General features: G+C 39.8%; 1 protein-coding gene across 9 annotated transcripts in view; it reads right to left on the bottom strand.

The window, feature by feature from the left end:
- The window catches only part of COL25A1 (collagen type XXV alpha 1 chain), a 335,822-nt gene that overhangs the window by 88,305 nt on the left and 222,809 nt on the right, over positions 1–24,708 (bottom strand). For 7 of the 9 annotated variants that reach the window (XM_075421352.1, XM_075421360.1, XM_075421351.1 and 4 more), the window contains 5 exons: positions 22,172–22,198; positions 21,980–22,006; positions 9,914–9,985; positions 8,936–9,043; positions 5,000–5,035 (listed from right to left, as the gene is read on the bottom strand). In XM_075421352.1, coding sequence (XP_075277467.1) covers positions 5,000–5,035; positions 8,936–9,043; positions 9,914–9,985; positions 21,980–22,006; positions 22,172–22,198 — 270 coding nt within the window. The remainder of the gene's footprint in view (positions 1–4,999; positions 5,036–8,935; positions 9,044–9,913; positions 9,986–21,979; positions 22,007–22,171; positions 22,199–24,708) is intronic. The other 2 variants (XM_075421353.1, XM_075421356.1) reach the window with 2 other exon arrangements.

Below are 24,708 nucleotides of genomic sequence, written 5' to 3'. Positions count from 1 at the left end.
GCAGCCGTTACTGAAATACTGAGGTTATAAAATGCCAAAGATTATTTTTCCTGAGACTTCCTGCAAGTTAAGGCAAATGCAATTATACTGGGGAAAAAAAGAACAGTTGCTGTGAGAGGCACAGGATGAGAATGATAATTTAATTTCATCTGCTAGTTCTTACTAAACTTTTGCAGCTAAGCAGCTTAAGAACAACACCGTATAAAATTTATTATCAACATGCTACCAGAATGAAACAAAGAAGTCTGCTGCAGCACTCTGGCCATTGATAAGAAAATCACAATTAGTATCTTCCCAGAAGAGCTATGAAGATTCACACCAGCTGAGGATCTGGCCTTGACCATTGGCCTGAAAGGCTGAATTGAAACCAGCAGCACTTCCCAGTCAGTTCTGCCTGGTCCCTGTGAGTTCATTTTAACCTAAGATGAAAAATTAATATTAATTCATTTTAAAGATGTGACATTTTGCAAACTTAACTGCAAGGCTACATTTTTCCACTGTCTTTCACAGAAATGGCAATCTCCTTTGGAAGAGCATCCTCCTTCTTCTGAATAACTAGTAAAAGCAGTATCATTAGGTCTTATTTTCTTGAACAGATGCCCAGCAAGACTGTATAAGCACAAAACTACTAGTTTGGAAAACAATATATCTTCAAGCAGAGGGATTTTGCATTTGGGTTAATTGTTATAGTATCGATTTCTTTTGCAAAGAGACACCTTTATCTGAATTCTCTGGTTATTCCGGAGTGTTCTGCTCATGAAAAACATCTGTAATACCACTTTTCTGTCTTTAAAGCCAGTTTGGGGGGATAAAATAATAGACAGGGCTTTTTCAGTGACAATATGTGGTTGATTCATACACTGAATATGTTTAAATTTACTTCTTTTCCAAGGAGCTGAAAACATTGCAAATTTTGATCTTCCAAATTTTTATTACTATGCATTAGTTTAAAATACTTTTAACATAAAAGCACCAAAACCTCTCCCAGATGGAAATTAGAAACAAAACCACCCCATGCACACCTATTGCAGTTTATGAATCCGAAAATGTCAACCTATCAGTGTCAGCCTTTGAGATTTCCCATCATTGACTCACTCTAAGTTCTCACGAATAGCGTGCAACCAGAAATCCTACCGCTTAGGTAGAAAAGAATCACAAATTCATGTATGATTCATTCTGAAAATGAGATGATAAAACAGAAAAACTTTTGTGTAGTATTTAAGAGTCCTTATCACCAGGAAGAGCAGACAAATGACATGGGAAGAAGGATGAATTATGAGAGGCAGAACACAACTTCAACTGAAAAGGTTGAAAAGCTAAGCAAACTACTGGCCTTTGCTCTTGCACAGCATACATTTTGTTAGTTCCACGTAACATTTCAAAACTTCATTCTTTGGTTACCCCACTGCTTGGCCTCCCTCTGAATTCTCTTCATCCTTTCTGCACAGAGGAATGATACCTTCAACTCTTGTAGGAAGTAGAACTGCAAGGCTTTCAAGTGCCATGGAAACCAGCTGCAAATTGCAACTAACCAGTCATTCTTACATTCCCTTCTAACATTAAAGAAGCGTACAGTCACACCTTTCTAACTTAAATGTAAGCCTCCATCTCACCTAAAAAGAAATTGAACTCTCTTGGCTCAAAGAGAAAACAGATTCTTCCTGACACAGCAACACATACAAAAAAAAACCTTGCATACAGCTCTCCCAAACATCTCAACCGCAAGGACAGAAGAGCAATAGCACACTGGCACTCCGACAATCTGGAGATATTTTCAATGGGGAATGAGACACTCCTGTAAGCAACAACTAGCTTTCCTAAACCTCTCCTCCCACCACCCTGCCCCAACCCACACATACTTACATTGAAAATGGGGATAAAGAGAAGCCATTCCCTGTCTTCAAGGCAAATTTCCCTTGCGCCCCTAACACAGGTTGAGCTCTCTCGTGTCAAAGCAGAACTCACTCCAGAGAACTCAAACACTGCCATTCTCTGTAAATGGTCCAAGCAAACCTCCCCTGCCTGAGAAGGAGAAAGGTTATTACTGCCCTCTCTCACCACACCATCTGCAACATGATTTTCTTTCTCTTTATTGACATAGAACTTCATTAAAAATGAAGGAGAACCTGGCAGCAGATTCTCAATTTGAGAAAATAGCCATGTCTTCACCAGAGACACTGGATTTCCTATTCACTGAAAGGAGAACATGAACATTCCCAGAAATCCAAATGCATGAGAATTCTTTGAACTTTTTGTGAATCAAGGCATACATTGTCTGAGTAGGTCACAAGTTACTCAACGTGTGTAATAGACTTGTGGTACGTTCTGAGACACAAGCTGGAAAACACCTTTATCTCATTATCTACTATCTTGTGCTCTTCAAGAAATTTATTCCACTTCTTGTAGGAAGAGAAAATAGAAAACTACATAATTTCAAGCTGTGCCATTGTTAGTTCACAGGTTAAAACTGAGTTTACCAGTTCTATCAATAACCTGTACATTCATCTAGAAATACCAATGCACTTTACCAAATACAGGTGTTAAAAATGCTTTTGAAAGAGAAAAGCTTCTATCCCCATTACAATAATCTAGAGGTCAGGGTTGCAGCTCTTCTTCACTTGAACAGAACCATGGGATTTGAAGCTGCTAAGAGTGTGCTTCTATAGGCTACAAAGAACCTTCAGGTTCCACAACCTTCATCAAGTACATCCAAACTGTAGGGATTGTTTCATAGCATCTGGTGCTCTCCTTGGCTGTATCCTGCCTGCATCCTGGACAAAGAACCAGAGTACACACCACAATACTTGCTTCTTATTGGAAAGGGTCTTGGACATGTGGGCAAGTAGGAAGCCACCAACACACCCCAACAAGCGGACCTCTGGGAGACCAGGACTGGTAGTACTTTATGGGACCCACAGACTTCACAGTTTCAATTTCATCAGGAAGGAAAGATGGCAAACTAATTCGGACTTCAGACTCCTGGTGTGAAACAAAAGCAAGTCCTTACAAAAGAATTCCTGCAATATTAACCTAGAAGCTTCTCTGGGCAGAGATATCCATTTTCATTTACTTTGAAAAAATAATACGTAGATATGCAGGAAAAGAATCTCAGGTAAGCAAAGGCCTGTGCTCTCCACAGCAAACTACACCTATTTTCTCTAGCAACACAATTTTAAAGAATATTTATAGAGAAATCAGCCATTTCTGCAGTAGTGTCGCAATTTCCAATATGGAAATAGATATCTGAGTGCAGAAATGCATGAAGGAAGACGTCAGAAGCAGCTAGACAGCACCTGGATAATTGTAGCACTTTCCACAAGGAGGAGAGTCTGGAAACCTGTACTGGCATAAAAAGTATGTCAGAAGCACCAAGAAGAATAAAAATAAATTAATTACCTCCCTGATACTATGATGCTCTTGACTTGATCTATACACAACCTAACATTTGAAAGCCATCAGACTTTCAGAGCAGGCACTTAGAGCTGAAAATTCATGTAATCTGGGATCTTTCTCTAACTCAAGCTTGCTGATTTGATTTTTAAAACACCTTTCCTCCCTGCTTAAACACACCTGCATTTAGAGAAACAGATCAGAAGCAGTTCTTTAGATGGCTACTTTTGAGCAGTGAGAATCTTCTGGACATAGAGACTAAAAGGTGATGGACTGTTTTGCTTTAAAAGCCCTCTGGAATTCTGTGACCCTGAAGATCTGGTCTTCAATAGAAGGAAGACACTGTTGCAGAATCTGAGTGAGCTTTGTCCAGAAGTCAAATACGAGAATATTCCAGATAAAAGAAAACAAACAAAAACTCCTCCTTTCCCAGCTATTGCACCTATTATTAACAGGCCCTCAGAAACCAAAAGGACAGAACAAAAAAGAGCCTGGAAACATGCTAAAACACTAGGTGGTACCTTTAGGAGGCTTTGATTTTGGTTTTGTTAAGCCATTATCTCAAAATGAAAAAGTACAGGATTTTAACTGCCTGATCACATCAGGTTTTTCTGAGTCTCACAATCTTAGTTTTTCTTCCAAAAGATATTGGATTTTGTCAATTCAAAATGTTTTGCAATTTGTCAAGGTAAAATATCATCACACCTGTTTAAAACTTTGTAAATTCAAGCAGATAGCAATGATATCTGAACTGATTGCTGAGCTTATAATCTTCCCCCTCAGAAGCATTCAGGAATCAAAACCATATGCCACGGGCTACAATTCTGTCATCTCTCATAAAAATAAGAATGAACATGAGTGTTTAGGTAGATCTGAAGGGAAAAAAAACACCGCATGTTTCACAGTTCTGGGAATATGTGACAGGCAGAAATTTCTGATGCCTTTACCCTGTGGCTGAAGCTGATTTTCAACGAGTGGAGCTTCAGTTTGCTTCCAAGTGAATTGGGTTAATTAGTTCCTGATGCAACAGAAAACATCTACTCCCATATCTGAATATTTGTAAAAAATGTATTCATTTGGCTGTTACATTCTCACACACAGAGAGAAAAAAACCCCATAACCTCAGGAGAGGAGAACATTCTGAGAGTTTCAGTACCCTGTACTGTGTCTTCACTGTTCCACCAGGGAAAGGGCCAGAGCTATTGCCACAGAGACAGCTGGGATTTTGGCCCTTAAAACAAGTAGATGGTTCTTGTGCTGTTCAACAGTGTCAAGGTGGAAACAGCTCAAGTTCAGAGAGAGCGATAACTGGGGGCCAGGAACTGGGAACACCTGGCTTGGCTCTTTTGCTTTGCTGTTCCCTTAGCTGTTTTGTTTCCCTCTACTTCTGCAAGCTTAAAGAAGAAGTTGGCCTTATATGACAGGCAACTCTATGTAAAAAGTGGATGTTGTCTTTCTCATGTTTTCTTCACCAACGAGGCTTCAAATAGTCTGTGACAAAGGAAAGTTAGGAGATACACAGTATAAAGGTTTCAGGAATTTCACATTTTAAAAAGAGTATATGTCATGTATCTGTTACAGTTTCTTGGCAAACTGGAAGAGTACTTACTATTAATCCTTGTTCTCCAGGTTTTCCTGGCTCACCCTGAAAATAAAAAGGAGTTTTCTGAATTCAGTTTTCTACCTAACAATAACATATCTCAAAAATCCCATTCTCAAACAGGTATGGCAGCTGACTGCACATTAAATATATTACTTTTTTGCTTTTTAAACTAGTAGGCTAAATCTCAGACATTTTAAGAGGCAAAGTACTCTTTCACAATCATGTAATGGTATAGTTCTTAAGGCAACAGTTAAGTATTTGTGTCCTGACTCTGTTCCTTGGTTCCAAACAATATTCCATTCCAGTCAGTGGTGCTAAAGGAAACAGAGAAAGGTCATTTTCACATATGTGCTAAATCCCACTGTTTACATATTCCAAAATTACTGCTCTGTGTCATCTCCTCAGTCAGCAGGCATAACTTACCATTGCAAATTATCATGTTCTAAAAACCCATGAATATTGCTATTTTGAAGCCATGCAATAATTACTCAGCTGTTAAATACCTGGATTGGCTTTCAAAACAGTAACCTATCATTTTTCCAATGTATTCTCTTTCTGCGGGCACAGCTCTGCATAAAGTCAGAAACTGTGTTCTCCCCTTTCTTCCCATATGAATGGATACAACTGTCTGCAGAGACAGTAAAACATATCAATCGTAAAATACAGGCTAAAAATACCCATCCAAAAAACCAGATTTCCTATCATTTCAGTGATCTGGTTTATAGATCACTCCCTTGTAAACCCAACAGAGCATAGGGCAGTCCATGTGCTGTTGTATCAGCACAACTGCAGGATATTTAGCAGCTTTGTCATAAAAGAAAACCTGTCAAAAAACTGATGAGAACTGTTCTGATGTTGTTGTTCTTGGCAACTGAAAAGAATCAGAACCGCTTCTCTGGGTATGTGTACATTGCATTCAGAAGCAAACACATAGCATCTGCAAACACAATGAGATACCCAGGAGAGAGAAACCACACAGGCACAGGTTTCTGACAAGTAATTACCCAAGCTTGTTGGAATTTTCAGCTCACTCTGAAGCCTTGCTAACTTATGTATACAGCAATCACACAGCCTGAAGTGAGCAGCAAGATATCCCCATAAGTGTCTGGAAATAATGGTGAAATAATTTCATAAGTTTGTATCGTATTCTATTGTTTTCTTACCAGCAAAAAAACTCACTCTCCTTTTATTCCTTTTTGGAGGTGTTAAAGTTTCAAAGTCTTTGTGCTGATGTCTGTGTGACGCAAAGGGAAGGCACCTATTCTAGGTATCAGTCTGTAGGAAGGCAAGCATGTTCTGGTTCCAACAGGTTCTTCTGTTGACATTCAAAGACAGGCTTAGCAGAAGGCTGCACAACCCTTTCTTACACCCCTACTGTTCCTTGGTGCTCTCTCTGCTGGCAATAGGCCCAACAGCATTTCCCTAACATTTGTTACTCCTCAGCTCTAAAGGTTTCCTGCCTGAGAAACCAACACATTCTCATATTGAGAAGCTTTAAGTTATCTGTAACAGGATGCACACTTCTGAGGTGCAAGGTGGTGATGACACAGATGGAGACGTGTGGACACAGAGGGAGATGTGTGGGCACACAGGCTGCTGCTCAACCCTGCTACACTGTGGAAGAAAAGTAATGGCGGCTGCTGGAGTTGCTCCCTGTGCCTTTCTACCTTGGCTGCCTGACTTTCTCAGGATACACAGCAAGTGTGTGGGCACAGGGGAAAGCAAGGGCCAAATCATCATCTGGTAGCTCTGGTGATTGTAAAGCTCCTTGCTTGAGGACAGGCTGGCAGAGAAGTCTCTGCTTTGCCTAGCACTAGCAAAGAGTAAATGACTTCCTTCTAATGGTGGCTGGCCACTGTAAGGACATCCTCCTACAGTCGTATGCTGCTGCAGCGTCCCTACTCATAATACAGTGACGCTACTGTTTCGTTGTTCAGCCTTTTAGCTCAAACGCCTATGCAAGCCTTTTAAAAATACAAAGCTGTCACTACTTCTCAGCTAAGTTTTCCCTTTACAGCTCTCCTGCTTGACTGTATATCACATAGCCAAGGAGGAACAAGCATTTTGAGGATCAGCAACAGTAACCTGAGGGTACAGGACAGTAGCAAGGAGCAGGATGGTAACAACAGTCAGCAATCTGGATGGTTTCTATCCGAGCACTTATTTGTATCTGATTCTAAAGCAGTATTATGAACTGATTTTCCATAATGCTATAGGGCTTAAGATAGCCACAGCTTAAAAAACTATAAAAAGAAACTCACTCTTGCCATCTAAAGTCAAAATCACTACAGAACTATTATAAAATGGAATGACCTCATTGCATAAAATGCATTGCTTTCCTGTTATGAGAAACACTAATGTTCCCTTTGCTAAAAAGCACAAAACTCCAAGCAACACACAGTCACTCTGTATTCAGCAACACCAGCTGATTCTGCTGGCCTCTTATATGTGAATTATAAAAATGGTATCACTGCAGTCAGAAATGGGTTCTGGTTTCAGCGTCACCCTCACTACATCAAACCATAGGCAACTCTGCTGACTACAGTCAACTTTACCACATTAAAAGAACATGAGGGAGGCCCGGATGAGGCCCAAAGCCTGATGTGCTGCTGGACTAACGAGAAATGAGTAGGTGGTCAAAGTAAAGCATCGCAGTGGAAGCAACAGACTTTTAATGTAATTTCATAACCTTGAGCTACAACTTATAAGGGTAATGGTGGTAAAGAACAAAACAAAACAGTAACAACAGCAGCAGCAGCAATCCTTGACTACTACGGGTCTTAACTGGCAATCCTTGCTGGATTTTCACAGGGGATTTTAGCAGACTCTTACTATTATCATCATGTTATATTATATTTGTGTAGTTCATACGATTTCAGATGAGGCAACCTGAACAGGACCAGAACAGGAGTGTAGATATTTTCATTCCTGGTTTTACCTAAAAAGGCCCTGCAGGGAAATTTTATGCCTTCCTGTGCTGGCCCCATATAATGAGCTGCGCTTTTTCTTCAAAAAACTTGTCTCTGTTTCCAGTGCTGGTCCTCACCTTGCTAGTTCCCTGTGTATCCTCTCGGCCATGATCTTTACTCATCATGGGTGTGAGGGTGTGTGTGCATGTGTACATGTGGCATTTCAGTTGTCACCTCTCCTTCCTGTCTGTGATTCCATTTACACACTGATAAGACAGTGGCATTCATGATGAAAAGAGAGGTACTTTTAAAAGAATGAAAATTAAGGAGGCTACACAATATAAAACAAAACCCATACTCATATTTTGCTAAAAAACAGAAAAGAAGAGTTATGTGTTTATGCATCTGTCTAAAAGTGTTTAATCGTCAGGTCATGAAGTGCCAAAGACCGTGGGTCCGGTCCTGTGTCTACAATAAGCAAAATACTGGATTCTGCTGGTTCTCATGAAATATGGGGGGATGAGCCAAAGAAAATGGTACTGTTCCACTTGTGCAGACTTTTTTAGAGTTCGTCTGACTCCAAATTTAATCATACTTTGGCCAGCACTTAGCATTTTATTACTTTAATTCCATGATTTTTGAAGCTAAATCATTAGGAAGCAAGAAGTCAAGGCCATCCATGCTACGACGTCTCAAATTCAGCTTTATCTTGAAGCCTGAGTATAAATATCTACTACTCGTGGAGGGGGCAGACCCTCCTCACGCAGCTATTAAACATCAGTGAGCAACTGAGAAACCTTAGAATGTGTGGGGGAACTGTCAGGGGTGGGAGGCAAGGAACCTAGGTGTTACTTTTGGCCCTGCTATGAACTTGCTCTGTGTATGTGTGACTTCAGGTACACCATGAAATCTGCCTGTGGTTCAGCTTCCACAAGTCTCACTTGCCAATCTTACCTCAAAAACTCTCTTTGAAACTGAGCTGGCATACACTTGAGAGGAATTTGGACACCGTGATAGCAACAGACTAACTCACCGGTACGCCGGGCATCCCACGAGGACCATCTTTGCCAGTATCTCCTGGGGGACCTCTTGGTCCTGGTGGCCCTGGAGGCCCAGGGGGTCCAGCTTGTCCTTGGTCCCCCTAAACCAACAAAAAACTCATCACAAGTTTGCTTTAGAGGCATCAAACACACAAAAAAGACATTGATTTACTCAGAAAGAGCACAAGACAGGCCAGAAGAAGCTGCCATGAGCTGGACAGTGGCTTCTTCACTGCTTATGGCAGAGACTGCACTTTGCCTTGAAGACTGGGGGGTTGTACCCGTCCAGTGCAATCAGCCACAGAGCAAAAGGTTCAAATTCGAAACTGCTTGTCCTACCACAGAACATATGCCAAAATTTGGGGTAGCCTTGCAATATTTTACTTATCTAGCTCTCCAGAGCAAGTAACCATTTTCAATAAGCAGCTGTTTGCTTCACAACTGGCATAAGCATAACAAAGCTGAAGAAAGAAAAGTCACATGTCAGAATATACAGTTTGCACAGCAATTTTCCAAGCATGTCAATAATGCATGGATAGATTTCAAGAATAACAGCTTTTCCACAAAGTTGTACATAATTTTTCATCTCTTTTGGGGAGCTGTTTTGTAGTGACAATCGGGTAACTCCCTTAATGATTTATACCTATTAATTTGTAAAAGTCAATATTCAAGAGAGTTGCCAAAACATATCACCTTCCCCTTTAATAAAAAGACTCTAAGAAGTGGTGTTCAAGTTATTTAATTTCCAGCACACCACTGCAAATTGCTGAAAACAGCTGACTGCATCTTAAATGTGGAACATTTAGCAAAGCTACCCACAGCCTTTTAATTGTTAATATCATTAACAGTTGCTTCATTCCAAAACGTTTGCAAATGAACAACCTGCTATAACAAGGCATCTGACAAAAAGGTACAGCAAAGAGTAAATTGAATGTAAAGAAGAACGAGGCTCCAGTGAGATGAAGCACTACCTTAATGAGGCGGCGTTTAATGAGCTGCTGATCAGCAGAGAGAAACCCATGATTGATTTTAGGAAACACCATCTGATCAGGCAGGTGAGGTCAAAGGTTGAAGATCAGAGATGAGAGAATTGAAGAATAGACATCAGAAGGCCCGAGAAAGAAATAAAGACATATTCATTAGATTTGTAATAGCTAAAATAATATAAACCGGTGCTTCTGCCACACAGAAACCGTGCATTTTCTTTTGAAGAAATTTACCTCTAGTATACAGGATATACTGTTTTATGAATTAATCACATACAATGAGTTAACTGCATAACTTTTTTCTCCCCAGATTTCCTGTGAGAATTCTTCACCTGCATTAATTTTTCATTACCCGGCGTCTAAAAATCAGTATTTTTATATGCTTTTCTTTCAGCAAAGCTTCTAGAGACAAAGCACCAGTTCAACTTTCAGTCAGATTTTCTAACCAGCATATTGTGCCATGAAGAATGGTGTAATTTTAATTAGGACTGGAGTTTCAGCTTGACCAGATTGCTTCAATTCTTCCTGCTTAATTTGCAAATGCACTTTGAAAAAAATCTGTATGTACAGATGAAACCTTTGATATCCAACACAGAAAGCTGACACTATATGTAACCAGTATAGAATTCACTGACATTTTCCACACTCCTGCATGCCTCAGGGAAGCAGAACTACAGAAAAATCTCATCTGAAAATAAAATACTGACCAAGATCATGGGGAACGTGGGTGTTTCCAGGGCTAACACTACACACAGTTCTAGATCTGATCCCATGCTCTGCATCAGGAATACTTATACCAGTGCAAAGGCAGTGAGGGTTGACTTAGGTCCACCATAAGGATTCATTGGTATTCCATGGTAAAAACTATTTTTCATGTGCACTTTTATGCTGATACAGAGAGACCTGACTGAACAGGTACGTGTCAGCCACAAACCTTGACGGTGAGGATCTGATTACTGTGCAGAGCAGCGACTGTGGGGAAGCCTGGCAGACCCTAGGGACACAGCACAACATCGTACCAAAACAGCACAACACAAAACATCACAGAGACAATTTACTAACAGACAAACAGAACGAACACTATGCTTGGTATACCCCACATTGCCTAGTGACAGAAAACAGCCTCTCTGTCATATGGGAAACAGATTCAGGTTTGCACTACACTGCAGATGAAGCTTGTTTCTTTACAAACAAGAATATCAAGAGATTTTAGAAGGAACAGTCCCACAGAGGTGACTTTCCTTAACATTACAATAAATTGTTTTGATCATTTGACAGTTGTTAAGACTGTCAGCCAGTGTATGACTGAGCTGTTTTCAGCTAAAACGTGCCACAGCACTTCAAGAGAGGTATACAGAAAGCTTTGATTCTGGGTTGCTACAGAACTTGACAGCAATGACGGTGGATTTTGAAGCAGTTTGTATAATCAACATCCTGCTCCTCATGTTCTGTTTAACATATGACATTCAGCACATAAACTGGTAGTACATACACAATTATAAACACTGAACAACAATCTACTGCTAGCTCTTGGGTAGTCTGGAATGGCCAAAGTCAACGTTTTCAAGACATACATAGAAGCATTTTCATATCCAGGGCAAATTTTTTCCCCGCAAGTGCTGTATGCTGCATCAGGTTTCTCATATCCTACTCTACCAACACATGCAGAACTTGTACTGTAGTGGTACAAAAGAGTGTGGTAATCATGGCCTGCTGTGACAATATAAGGGGTGAATTTTGCTTTCAGTTCACCACCTTTCTTGTGCTGTCTTGTCAGGTGTGAATTAGACCTTCTGATAAACCTGAAACCTTATACAGTTGAGCAGCGAATACCTAAAGAAATAAATCCCCAAGTTCTCTCCTTGCCTTTAGCATAGCACATTGTCTGAAGCAGTGGTTTGTTCAATGGCTGAGAGACATTAGGCTGGAGACCACAGAATACAATACAGGCTGAGGAACATAGAATATAATACAGTCTGGTAGCTCTAAGCTCCCTAGATGCATGCACACACACATGCCACCTCTGTGAGGTGGAGCTGGTGGCATAGCCCCTCTGTGAGGCCTGGAGTGTATGGCTGCAGGGTTGCAGCTTGGCATCTCCAAAAGGGAAGGCTGTGCCTGGCTCTGGCTGCCAGACAAGGTGGCTTCCAAGAAGTCCTGTATGAAGGCTCTGCTGGGGCAACCCACAGTGCCACGGTGCACAAGCCCTCTGCAGCCCAGCTGGCCCGGTGAAAAGCACCAACAGGCAATGGCAGCCTGCCAGGGCTCTCAGTTGCATCAGATTCTTTTAACTTGGCAAATATTTGCTCAGTTCATCTCCACGTGCAATCACATCAGAGATCCTCTGGATCACAAAGACTGTACCGGTCTTTACAAAAAAAGGCAGAGTGACTTTCTGATGCCTACATGTCCTTCGCTAACACCTTTGAGTTGAATTCAGCAGCTTTATTCCTGATACACACCCATAAGATGAGAAGGCCGAGACCCTGTAAGTGGATCCCACAAAGCCAGTGGCAGTTTCACAAGCCTTCCCACTTAGTTCTGATGAACTGTGGTGTGGCTAACTGCATTGCACGGTGACCTGAAATCTCCTCTTTAGAAACAAATAAAAAGAAAACAAAACCAAAAAAGGGTAAAACTCAAACATTTAAAGAAACTCACTCCTGAGACATTGCTAAGACTGGAATGATACATCAGTTGGAAAACAGATGTATCGAATTTGCATTTATCTTATTATGGAATATAAATTAAAGGAGTTATTAGATGGTAACATGCCAGAATCTTTACATCTGTGACTCATTAGCCCTGCTGTGCACAAGGTCCATTCCTCCTCTAGATAAAACTCCAATACCCACGTAATGGAAACGAGTACAAACAAGAAACCTAGAAGAGAACTAAAATCTGAGTAGCAAGCAATGAACTTAAAATTTCATTTATTAAAGAAAGGGCTAAACAGAAAATCTTGTAAGAACTTCATTTTTACTCATCAGCCTTTAGGATTATGGCACACTTATTTTCAGTTACTTCTAAAAGTAGTATATTTGCAATCTGACATTTTAAAAAGTGGAAACTCAAAACTCGTATTAAGTTTGATTAATTTCATCTTGAACATGAAGGAGAGCTAAGAACTAATTAAGAAAGAACTTTAATGGGAAAATATACTGCTTTTTCATGAAAGATTTTTTTTTTTCTTGAGAAGTGCAAGAACTTTGAAAATTTTGTGTAGCTCCACACAAAAACATATACATAGAGCACTTCACAGTCCAACCCCAGCACTCTCAATGCTTCCCAACACCACATAGACAAGTTGAGGAGTATCTATCCATACTGCAGTTTCCTGCCTACATAAACAACACATAAGAAAAGGGGACAACCCCATTCTTCCATCAGCAGCTTCGTAACTTCTTTCAGCTTTTTCCCAAGTAGGACAAAGCTTTTTTCCCTTTGCCCAAAGCGGGCATAATCTCAGACCTAATGCTCAGAGACATGCAATACCAGCGTGGACCTGGATCATCTCCCCATATGTAACACGCACATTTGGAGAGAGCCAGAGACATGCGAATATTAAATGGAACCCAGCAAAGAAACTATAATGGGTGCATAGTTTTTGCATGCGTGGGCAGCTGCAGAAGGCATTGCATCTTCTGGCATCCATGAAAGATAATGTTGGCACACAATGAGCTTCTAAAAAGGCATAAAAAGAGCTATCCTTCCCACAAAACGAGTTCTCTTCCTTTCCTGTCACTCTGCTATAAATATAACCGCACATATCCCCTAGATCTGTTTTATTTTTTCTCTATCTAAAACTGTTCTCAACGATGGAGTCAAAGTTACTCAATTTTCTCTTTATTTGGTTTGATTCTTGAACTGCACATAGGAAGGGCTCTTGTTCTACACCCTGGGAGGCCCTCGCAGAATACAAAACACTACAGTGATCAACAGCGACCACTGGCCCACTAAATTCCTCTGCTGACAGCAACTCAAGCTCACCCTGAAATGTTAGCTGGTTACAATTTCTAAATTAGCACAGTTATTGCATGCCTCCCTGCAATTTTTGCCCCAATGCCAAGCAAAACATGGTGCTTGGTGGAGGCTAAGAGGCATGTGACCACATAGTGCAGTGTCCTGCTTACCTACCTGGAAACTTGGATAAAGCCTACTCATCCCCATACAACAGCTAATGAGAAAACTGATGGATGTCAGAACACTGTATCATTCCCTCTCTGATTTTTTACTTAGATGAAATAGTTCTCCTGTTACATCCATCACAGCCTTCAGAGATATAATTCCCACTAACAGTCCTAAATTCTTCACAGTACATTCAGCTTTGTGCATTGGTCTACATGAGGTCAATATTATAAGGTCATCATAACTTCGTTGTGTGGCAAGCATAACAACATTAAGCAACAGCATTCATTACTGGTTTTACACTATGCTGTGTACACTCCATTTTGACTATTGCATTTGCTTAGTATAGTAAGTGTCACAGTCCTCCTCAGGATTTTCCTTCTGACCTGCCAATAAACCCAAGCCGCACAAGCTTACAGGTTCCTGCGAAGACATGGTAAACGAGACAGGAATTACCACCTGCTGTTCACTTGCACTTCCTAAAGTTACAGCCAGCTGCTGCTATTTCACATCAAATCACACAGGCTTCAGGCCAGAGTGATCCTGACACTCTTTATGGCTGCTTTACCTCCCTGCAACACCACCTCCTGTTCTAATTAATCTCTCAGACTGAGTGCCAGTCCTGAAGCTAATTATTGTGCCTGCCCTGGGGAATACAGTGTTCGGTATCACCCTCTATGGTGCCACGGACTCTCAGCAGGAGCTCTTTTATAAAATCCCTTTTATCATAACTGCTGCTTTCTCCATCAGCAAATCTGCTAACTAAAACGGTGCACCACAACAAGGATCCAGGAATTTCTTTTCACTTAGGCAATCATTCAGCAAAGAGTTTTAATTTTAACACATTATGTAATGATTCTGACTTTGCATTAAAATAATAAAAATGCAATGTTTAAGAACAAGCACAAATGGCTCACTGTAAACGTGTTATTTTGTATAATGACCTCTGTATTTTCACAGTGAACTCTAACTGACACCATACTCAAAATGAACAAAAACTGGAAAAAGCAAGCACTGCTCTGTTTTGGTCCTAATATTGGATGAATTTCTAGTGAGGCAAATATCTTTTCCACACAACTCAGTTACAAGTTCTGATGAGTGATCACCATCTGACCTACACAAAATATCCCTCCTAAAGGCAAACCTATTACTCTCACTGAAAGTGGTGCAGGCATCCAGTTAACTTCAAGATAGGTTGGTCCTCCCCAAAACCAAGTTGGTTCTCATAGCAAAAATCTTCTGTCCTGGCTTATGTTTCTCTTCAGATTTTATACCCACTCTAGCTATGCAACGCAGGTAAGTGGTTCAAGTCACTCCTATGGTATTTATTAGGACTAAATGAAATACTCTTAGAGAGCTGTTTTTCATCGAATTGGTCTAACTCCAGTGTTCAGTATAGCAGTACTTTTGAGTGACAGCTGCAGTTTGAGATAAAACGACTACATGATGTTTTCTGTCACAGGACAGGGCTGTAGAGAAAGGAACAGGATGTACGAAGACTTCCTTCCACACCATTCCTCTGGCATTACTAAAAAGGGGCAAGATGCAAAGCAACTGGTGGTGAGTGAAGACACACACTGCCTAGCTCTTAAGACAGGAATGACAACATCCTCGTCTTGGGAGCAGGTATGTGGCACTTTCTCTAGTGTGTCACAGCTGTTCTGCATTCCCCAGGGGAACCTCAAGAGCCAAACATCAAAGGCATATCTTGACCGTGGAAAGTCATCCAAAGCCAAAAGAATGCTCCTGTGAGCTCCGAAAGGAGGCACATCTCAAGTCTGAGTCTCCCAATGCTTCAGACAAAGCTGGCAGTCAGTACAATCCAAGCTCTTTCCTAACCCCTTCTAGCTACAGAGTTCCAAGTTACCTTGCTCCAATTTGTTACCCTAGTTTCAGCTTAATGGAAGACAGGGGAGCCACAACAGCCTAATACTAGTGAAGTAGAACAGATAATTAGTCCCAGGAATGCAGTTGGTAAATACCCCTGTTGCCTTTTGGCACATAAGGAAACAAAGTCTCGGAAGTTAAATTAACTGCTCACAGACAAACTGGCATTAAACCAGATGTCTGGCAGTTTTCTCAATGATACTGCTTTGGTGAAAGTTATATTAACAGAAGAAATCAGGAACATTTATTTAGCCTTCTTGTTGTGGCACAAGCAGAGTATAGTTTGAAGCAGTGGTTAAAGTTTATAACTTGAACTATAATTTGCTTTACACAGGACAATTAATAACAGAAGAAACAACTATGCGGGTAGTCATGTTGGTAAAGTATGAATTTAAAGCAGTACTGTGTTTGTACTATATGTTTGACCTAACACATAGTAAACCAGAAAATTTGCTTTTATACACACATAAGACTATCGCTTAAGGGAACAGCATCACTATATCACCACCTCTGCTGCAGCTTTTGACAGTATGTTCATATAAAAGAAACCAAAGAGTGTTTAATCAGAAAAGAAAAAGCTGGGGACAATGCTAATTTATGCTAATGAAAGCTACACAGTCCTTTTATTAAGGCAGATAAAATTCATGAGCAGTCTTTATAGAAGAAAATAAGAGAAACTTTAGTAGGATATAACCAAACACCGTCAAGGACAGTCCTGGAAGAAATTCACAGAATATGTTTAAATTATATAAAATAATATTGAATTAATATCATACTCTGACTATACCACTATACATTTTTTCTTTGACAAGATGGTAAGTGAGGATAAAAATTAGCAGCATGCACTGTTTGGGAACAAAGATTCCTATTATGTCACTGATTTATCTACATTAGCTACAGTCAGCAATGCCTCCAAAAAATTGAGTCTTGCTTTTGGTGCAGGCAAGAAATCAGTTTCAGCTATATACTACTATCTATTTTCTGAGGCAAACCTGTTCCTTTAAAAAAAAAAGTGCCAACCTTTGAATGCAAGATAATACAAAATAAGATGGCTTTAAAAGAGGGTGAAAAGTTAATGATCATGGTTTATTCATCATTCAGTAACTAGTACTTTCTGATTTATGAATGAGGTACTGATTCTAATGACATGAATATAGGTTTTCCATTTATTGTCAGCAGGAGCAGGAAAAGGCTAAAAATATTTATTATAACTTCCTTAGAAACATATTAACTAAAAATAATACACACATATTAAAACCAGACTTTTAAAAATTTTCCTTAAAACAAAATCAGCTCAAAACGTATTGCTTGGATATATTTAATTTTCCTTTAATATACGACTGTTTATAAAAATTATGTCTATAATGTAACAAGTAAAGCAATACTTCAGTTTAAAAAGATAGCTTATATCTATATATACACATACATTTGTGTTTAGTTATTTCACTAAACAGACTGCTTCCAGGACCATTTTTGTCAACACTAGATAATTTTTAAATAGTTTGCCAGCACAGAAGAGCAGAAACTGCAAAATTTCTATCACAAAACAATGATTTCTCTCTAGTAGGCAGCAAGTAAGTAGCAAATGTATTAAAAGAAAACAGGTAATAGGAAAGTGTTAAATAGAAAAGAACATTATATCACTACCTGAACCTGTTTTAACAGTACACAAGGAATCTTTTTCATCTTCAAGTCAATAAAGGTTAACACAATGCTATAAACTTCTGCGTACCTTTCTTTTCTAGAACTTCATGTCTTCTGCTGAAGATATTTTAGAGATATTATCAGTTCTGTGCAGATCCAGCTGCTAGGAAAATTTACTTAAACATACCAAAAGGAGAAAACAAGTTTATGGAAATACTTGAGTGTGGCTTCTGGGTGGTTTCTCATTGTACTTAGACCAAAACCAACCTAAAGGCAGCTGCTAGCTGATGATTTCTAGAGCTGATAAGCAAGGAATCTCTCATCTATCTGAACTAAAGAACAGAAGACATTTATTATGTGATTTACAGAAGGATGAGAACAGACTGATTAAGACACTGAGTTCTAGCTGTTCCATACCCAAACATTCACCTCTGAAAATCTATTTCCATTAATCAGGGTACAATCTCTACTTCGACAATATATCATTTGCAATCCTACCATTGTGAAATCTTCAAAGGCTTTTTTAAAATTGGGATAGAGCTGAGCAACGGGAACAAAGCAGTAGACTGACATCAGCATTTATTCTAATAGTCCCCAGGGTAAAACTCATCATTTTTAATTTTGTCATGGCTCAGTACAGTAATGCAAATCTCCACAGACATGCCATGAAGCCATGTCCTCTGCAAAAGGAAAAGCATCCAAAAGATTTAGTAACATTACTGTTTCTTGCACTGCTATTGAGGAAAGCTAGTTCTGCATTTGACCTAAATGTTTAGTCTACCAGAACTTTACAGTAATGAGCAGAGATCTCAGACAAAAAAATATATAAAGAGATCAAAAAAGCATTTTTTCAGACAGGATCAGGACTTTTGAATGCATCCACCACTACTTGTCTGTGGTCTCATGTGATCAAAAGCCATACTAACCCGCTGCTCAAACTCACACTCAAGGCGTGAATTTTGACATTGCTCACACTACTGTAATGTTGTTTTGGCTCACAGTTTCTACAGGCAGTATGAGCATAAGTAGATTATAAACTAGAGCCCTTATGCCATCTCTGTGTGGTGAAGGAGACTGATCAACGTTGAGAAAACCCCTCTGATTATTTAAAAAAAGACAAAACCATCAGACCTATTATTCTAAAAATACAAACACCTGACCTCTTGGCAGTACTTGCAGGGTTGGGCTCCTACTAGTGTATTAATTTATTGAAGATATTTTCAAGAAAACCTGAACTTCAAAGCAGTCCAGTATATATTCAAGCATGTCCAGTGACTGTGAATAAGAAGTTTTGAGATAACTGATTACTGTTGTTACAGTTTTGAAATTATTTTGGAGAGAAGGATCTCTCAAAAATCTCAAGGCCCAAGGTGAAGAGTTGGATGGGGACAGAAAGCAACAATGTCTTTTTTCACAAATATTTTTCTTTCCTTTTCAGGAGGATTTTAAAAGTTTAAGGTCTCATCTTGACTTGTACAGTCTCCACATTTTATTTTGGTTTCTTTTAACTAATGAAAATGTCTGGAGGAAAGCAAGCAGCTTTGATAAAGAATAAGGGTCATTTTGAAATTTCAGTCATAAAAATAACCTGGAACTACAAAAATCTTTGATAACCTAAATGCTAGTTTCAAAGCAATATGTAGAAACATAAAAACAAAGAAACTTCTGGCCTCTTATCTGTAAAAGATGAATTAGCTCTAAAATGTCCATCACTTTTAGATATTATAACCAGTATTTAGATATTATAACCAGTATTTCTGCAAACTTGTCCTGTTGATGTCACTCCACTGTCACTTTCAGGTACAATATTTCTCTAAAATAATATGGTATAGTATTATCTCCAAAACCATTTATTTTACATAGGCGGGGATGGAAAACTATATACAAAGGTAACCAACCAGGTTTAAATTGGTTTAGTTTCATTTGGTGCATGACTGGCTTACACATATAAATTCCATTAATTATATTGTAAATCCCCTGGCACAGCAAGCTGAGCAATTCACCCTGAAGACAGTCATCAGAAGAGATAACTGCTGTACGATGAAACATAAAATGGTCAGAGGCTTTGTAGTACTTATTACTTGTGAGATACACTAGGAAAAAAAGGTGACGCTGCTGTGGAACACATTTCAATGCATTTCAAAAAAGATAAAGGGAAAACGAGCAAGACTGGGCAAATTATCTAAGTTATATCCATATACTTAAAAAACAGGTACGTTACTACAATATGCATTGAATAAACAATCAGTGAAGGTTCAGCTAGCCCACAAGGTGCTATTCACCACCTCTTCCTCTCTACTGCTGACCTTATTCAGTTCCTTTTCTATATTCATATACAGAATTCAGTCTCAACTGCCAGCTGCTGCTGCAGACATAACTTTGCAATGTCCTTAAATATGAATTCCTTAGGTTAGATATTTTTTGCTTTTTAGCTGCACTTGATTTACCAAAGCTACAAAGTAGCCACAACCGTGATGTGTATGGTCCAATGCACACTCTATTGCCCTCCAGTACAGGGGGTGTGTCTTGGCAAAGCGGGACACGGCAGGCTCTGTGCAGCAAGCATTCCACTGCAGTCATTGCAGGTCTTCTGCCTACAAGGTAACACTGAACAAACCCGCACCTTCTTATTGGGCATTGCCAACACTTTCAGCCCAGGGACTGAAAGTCACGCACGGTTAACCACTTTCCAGTTCTTACATCTCTCCAACAATTTGCCAAAATTTCTGGATCAGTGGAGGCTCTGGCATCTTTGCTTTCCCCAGAAAACTGTTCTCTGCTCATCCATTTTATGCTGCCATGGGAAAAAAAAGGCATCATTGTTCCCTTGTGTTGATACCACTTCATTTGTTTTTCTGTGTTCAGATCTCGGGGCCTTTCCCTGGAAATTTCTTCAATACTCATAATTCCAGATTCTTATCCTCAGCTATGTAATACCCTTTACAACACTGCTCTTCCATATTTATTTGTTAATGTATCCTCCTCCGATACCTCTGTCAAATTTGCTCTCCTGTTCTGGACTGAACACCAGTTCTGAATGTAAGGTCACTGACTGCAAGCACCTACACATGCTTTCTGAATGGAGCACCCTCTCCTAAACCACAGGCACTAATCCACTCTCCTCCTCTGCCCTCTCCTCACATTCTCCATGAGATTCTGTAGCACAGAACCAGCCAAAATATACAGCCCAGCATGGCTTCTGAGAGATGCTAAACTTTCTTAGAAGTTAAAAGGAAATTCTTACATTCCTCAGTACCTTCAGTCTGTGCATTAGTTAGCCTAGAAAAAACATGTTCCTCACATTGTTACTCTCTACTTCCTTTTTATTTCTTTAAATAGTTTTCCAATTCTTCTTTCTGAGTTTCAACTGAAATAATATTTAAAGCTGTTCACTAACAGGCCCCTGTCTTTACAGCGTGCAGTCATATCTCTGAGCATAACAGGACACCGTAGGTAATTAACACTAGTAGCACCAACACCAAATTCAGCTGTAAAAGCATGTTGCGACTTTAGATAATCTTATTGACTGCAAAAATTAAAATTAAATCAAATACTATGAAAAAATAGAATAAAATAAAATTGCAAATTCAAAATATTTAACATAGTAGACATAAAAAAAAAATCTATGGAACATGCTGTTATGGAAAAACTTATAAATATGTAACCGAAGAGAGCCACTATATCATCAGAACAGTGTAACCAAATGTTTTCTAATGAAGCACAGATGTAAAGAAGAATGAACTGGCACAGCCAATCTGCCTGAACTTTCACCCCTGTATTCCTCTAGTTCTCAGTTAAAATAAACATGATGTTTGAAAATTAAAAGAACCTTTACATTTTCACAACTAAAACATGTTCTGTCTAATCATCTGGATGTATTTATGAGGTGATATTATTGTTATTATTAAAAATATTAAATACATACATGTCAGGAAAAAGAGCTAATGCATGCATATACGGTATTTGTTTATAATTCACTAAATACTAGATACATTTTTACATGAAATCTAGAAGTACATTTATTAGAAACCCACCGGCCCTCTGCATTGTGGGAGCCCATGCAAGGTGTGAAAACATTGCTGGGGAAACTGAAAGGTTTGGTTAGGAAAGCCAGCTTTTATACAGCAGAGCAAAATCACTGTGAAACCTGCTTCCACCCATAATGGAAATTGTGTATTGTAATGCATTACTTCCTACTGTTACTCAGATCTTCCCAGACACTATCTGGTCATGTTCAGTATTACTGTCCTGCAGACACTTACTTCAACATGCAGGGTAAATGCAGCTAATAAGCATAATTAGCTCAGACAGTGTATTTAATTTAGTTTTGCACTACAGACTAATTGCCTACTCAGCGAAGGGGAAGTGTAACATTTTTTTTAAGATGCTTACCCGAGGGCCCTGATCACCTTGATCTCCCTGCAAAGTGGAAAGATGAGATGATAGGTTTAACACAGCATCTGTGTGCTACCCAGCTCTCTTACATAATCTAACATTACACTGCGTCAATACAAACGGTCTCTTTTGTTCATGCTGGGAGGGCTTTCCATTCACCTGGTAAGTGTCACCTGTACATCAACTCACCTTCTCGCCTTTTGGACCAGGAGGGCCCTGAAAGAAACAGAAGCAAAGATGAATTACTGATACTGATGAAGTTCTGAGACACGGCAAGACACAGGGCTGCGCCAGCCTGTGATTTCTTCCTAACAATGTATTTCCTTGTAATTTTTCACTCCACATGCCAGAGCTATTCCAGAGACGGCTTCTTCGCTTTATTAATAATAGGCACTGTGCAGTTGTATCTTCAATAGTTTCCTCACCCCATGCGTTGAATCAGACTACTTAGACAAGTAGATTTATGCCTGAAATGGCAAAAGTTCTATTGATTCTGGTTAGGGACAACAGTTTATCTCCTATCAGATAATAAATGTTTTCTAAGGCTGTAAAACTTCTTTGCAAGTGCAGCTAATAAATTCAGAGACATACAAATCTGCCATGGATTTTGGAACCCTCCTTGGCTTAGATTGCCAAATAAAAATGGATTAGGGAATCTAAAAGTAGTGATTTCATTCCTATTTTTGGCAATGCTGAAGTTCATGTTTAGTCTCAAGAACACTGTTTTAGGCAAAATGAATTCTTTGTATAACATGATTTTGCAGAATTAGTATTGTTACTTACCACCAGACAAACAGTAAGGTGACGGAATCACAAAACAGGTCCTTTCCTATGCCATTTTTATTGAGCACCTTCCAGAAAGCTACCAGCAGGTTTCTAAAGCACTAGTTTTCAGGTTAGTATCTTGTGAACAAAACTGCTATCAGTCTGCAGAGAACTGGCTGCTTACACAGTGCAGACTCTACCTCCAGCTTTCTGAAAGATTTGCAGGTGTTTCATCACAAAGAAGGACCTGAGATACATATACAAACAGCTGGAAACAGAGAAAGAGCCATCCAAGCTAGGAGGGTCCACTGTTATAACAGAAAAAGAGAGTGTGTGTGTGTGTGTGTGTGCGCTACCAGCAACATAACTAGAAATAACCTAGTGCAACCTAGTTGAGCTGAGCACATTTGAACCATTTCAGAATTTACACCAGTAAAAATTCATATGGTTCATATAAATGCAAATGGAAGGAAGGTCAGTCTGCTGTGTATTAAAGATGTGATCAACCACATGCAACTCTTCGAGAATCGCTATTGTAGCCAATTTTCTGCTTATTTTTAAGGGCTTCTGATGCATGCCAGAGAAGAGCATCTGCTGCTGTATCTTTCAAGGAATTAAAGCATATGCCTGTCCTAACATAGCCTGCCATCTCTTCTGTCTGCTGCAGAGGACATAGAAACAAGCCTCCTACCTGACATCCCCACATCTGCTTTAGGAAGGACAGTGCTCACTGCTAGCTGCGTGGAAACCATCTGCTCAGTTAACCATGTCCCCCGTGCACTTCGTGTTGCCCTGAAAGAACTTGTCCGCTTTAAACACAAAATAATTTAATGAGTGGCTACAACCCTGCTGCACCTTTAAAGTCTCTCCACCTATTTTTTTTTATACTTCAACCCTTACTGACCCTTTCCAATGCACATGTTCATATATATACACACTGGAAACTACATGCATCACTGTCTACTGTTAGCTACAGACTCCAGATACACTTAGCTGGAGGTGACATTACAGTGGAGCACATTTTCAGCATGCCCCCTTTAAAACTTGCACATACATGCCATTAAGCTTGTGAATTTGGAGACTTGTATCATCAGTAACACAGTAATTACAGAATGGGAAGAACTAAAATCAGTCAACGCTGGCTGTTATTGCCTCTTTTACAGTGAACACTGAGCACAAGCGAAGGGCTGTGCTCATGTGTTCTGTCTCCTTAAAATATCAAACCATTACTGGCTCTGAATATCTTACTGGCTGCAAACTGCAAATAACACAACCCCTATCTGCTACAGTCAGAATCCTATTTCTTGGGCCTTAGGCATGAAATTATAGATAACATGACATGACCAAGACTGCAGGCAGATGTTGGGTTTTGGATTGTGCCGCGATCGTGGGAGTTACTGCCTTTATCCAGATGCTCAACACCATTCTTATGCCCAAGGGCAGTCCTGTTTCTGATGGGTTTTGGCTCACAACTTTTCCGAGGTGTGTCTGCCACAGCTCTGCCAGTTGGTACAAGCTGAGACAGGAGAGATGGCGTCAGCCCCCTGAGCTAAGCTGGCTCACTGGAACAGAAACAAGTCAGAGCGTGCTCACACAAGAGGTTCAGCCCACAGAGCTGTGGGGCTGCTAGACTGTCTCCCTGGTGCAACTGCTGGCAACATGCTCAGCTGCCTTCACCTGCAGAAGCGGCCCTGCCTCTCTCCTGCCTGTTTTCCTCTGGTAAGAGTTCTCTGAAAGCACACACCATACCCAGTCATGTTTTTCAATAAGACTGAATCACATATCTCAATTAAGTGTTGCTCTTTTTCTGTGCAGGGTTTTCTGGAAATTACCTGTCCGCATCATATTCAGAAATCCAGGGGTTTTTTTCATTGTTCTTTGTTGGGCAAAGCCAACAATTATGACTGCTTGCTGTCTGCTCTGCCTGAGTGCCACACACCATTGTTTCTATTAAGTCATCC

The sequence above is a fragment of the Opisthocomus hoazin genome, chromosome 5 (assembly GCF_030867145.1).
Source record: "Opisthocomus hoazin isolate bOpiHoa1 chromosome 5, bOpiHoa1.hap1, whole genome shotgun sequence".
Taxonomy (NCBI): domain Eukaryota; kingdom Metazoa; phylum Chordata; class Aves; order Opisthocomiformes; family Opisthocomidae; genus Opisthocomus; species Opisthocomus hoazin.
This window is presented reverse-complemented; position numbering and strand designations above follow the sequence as displayed.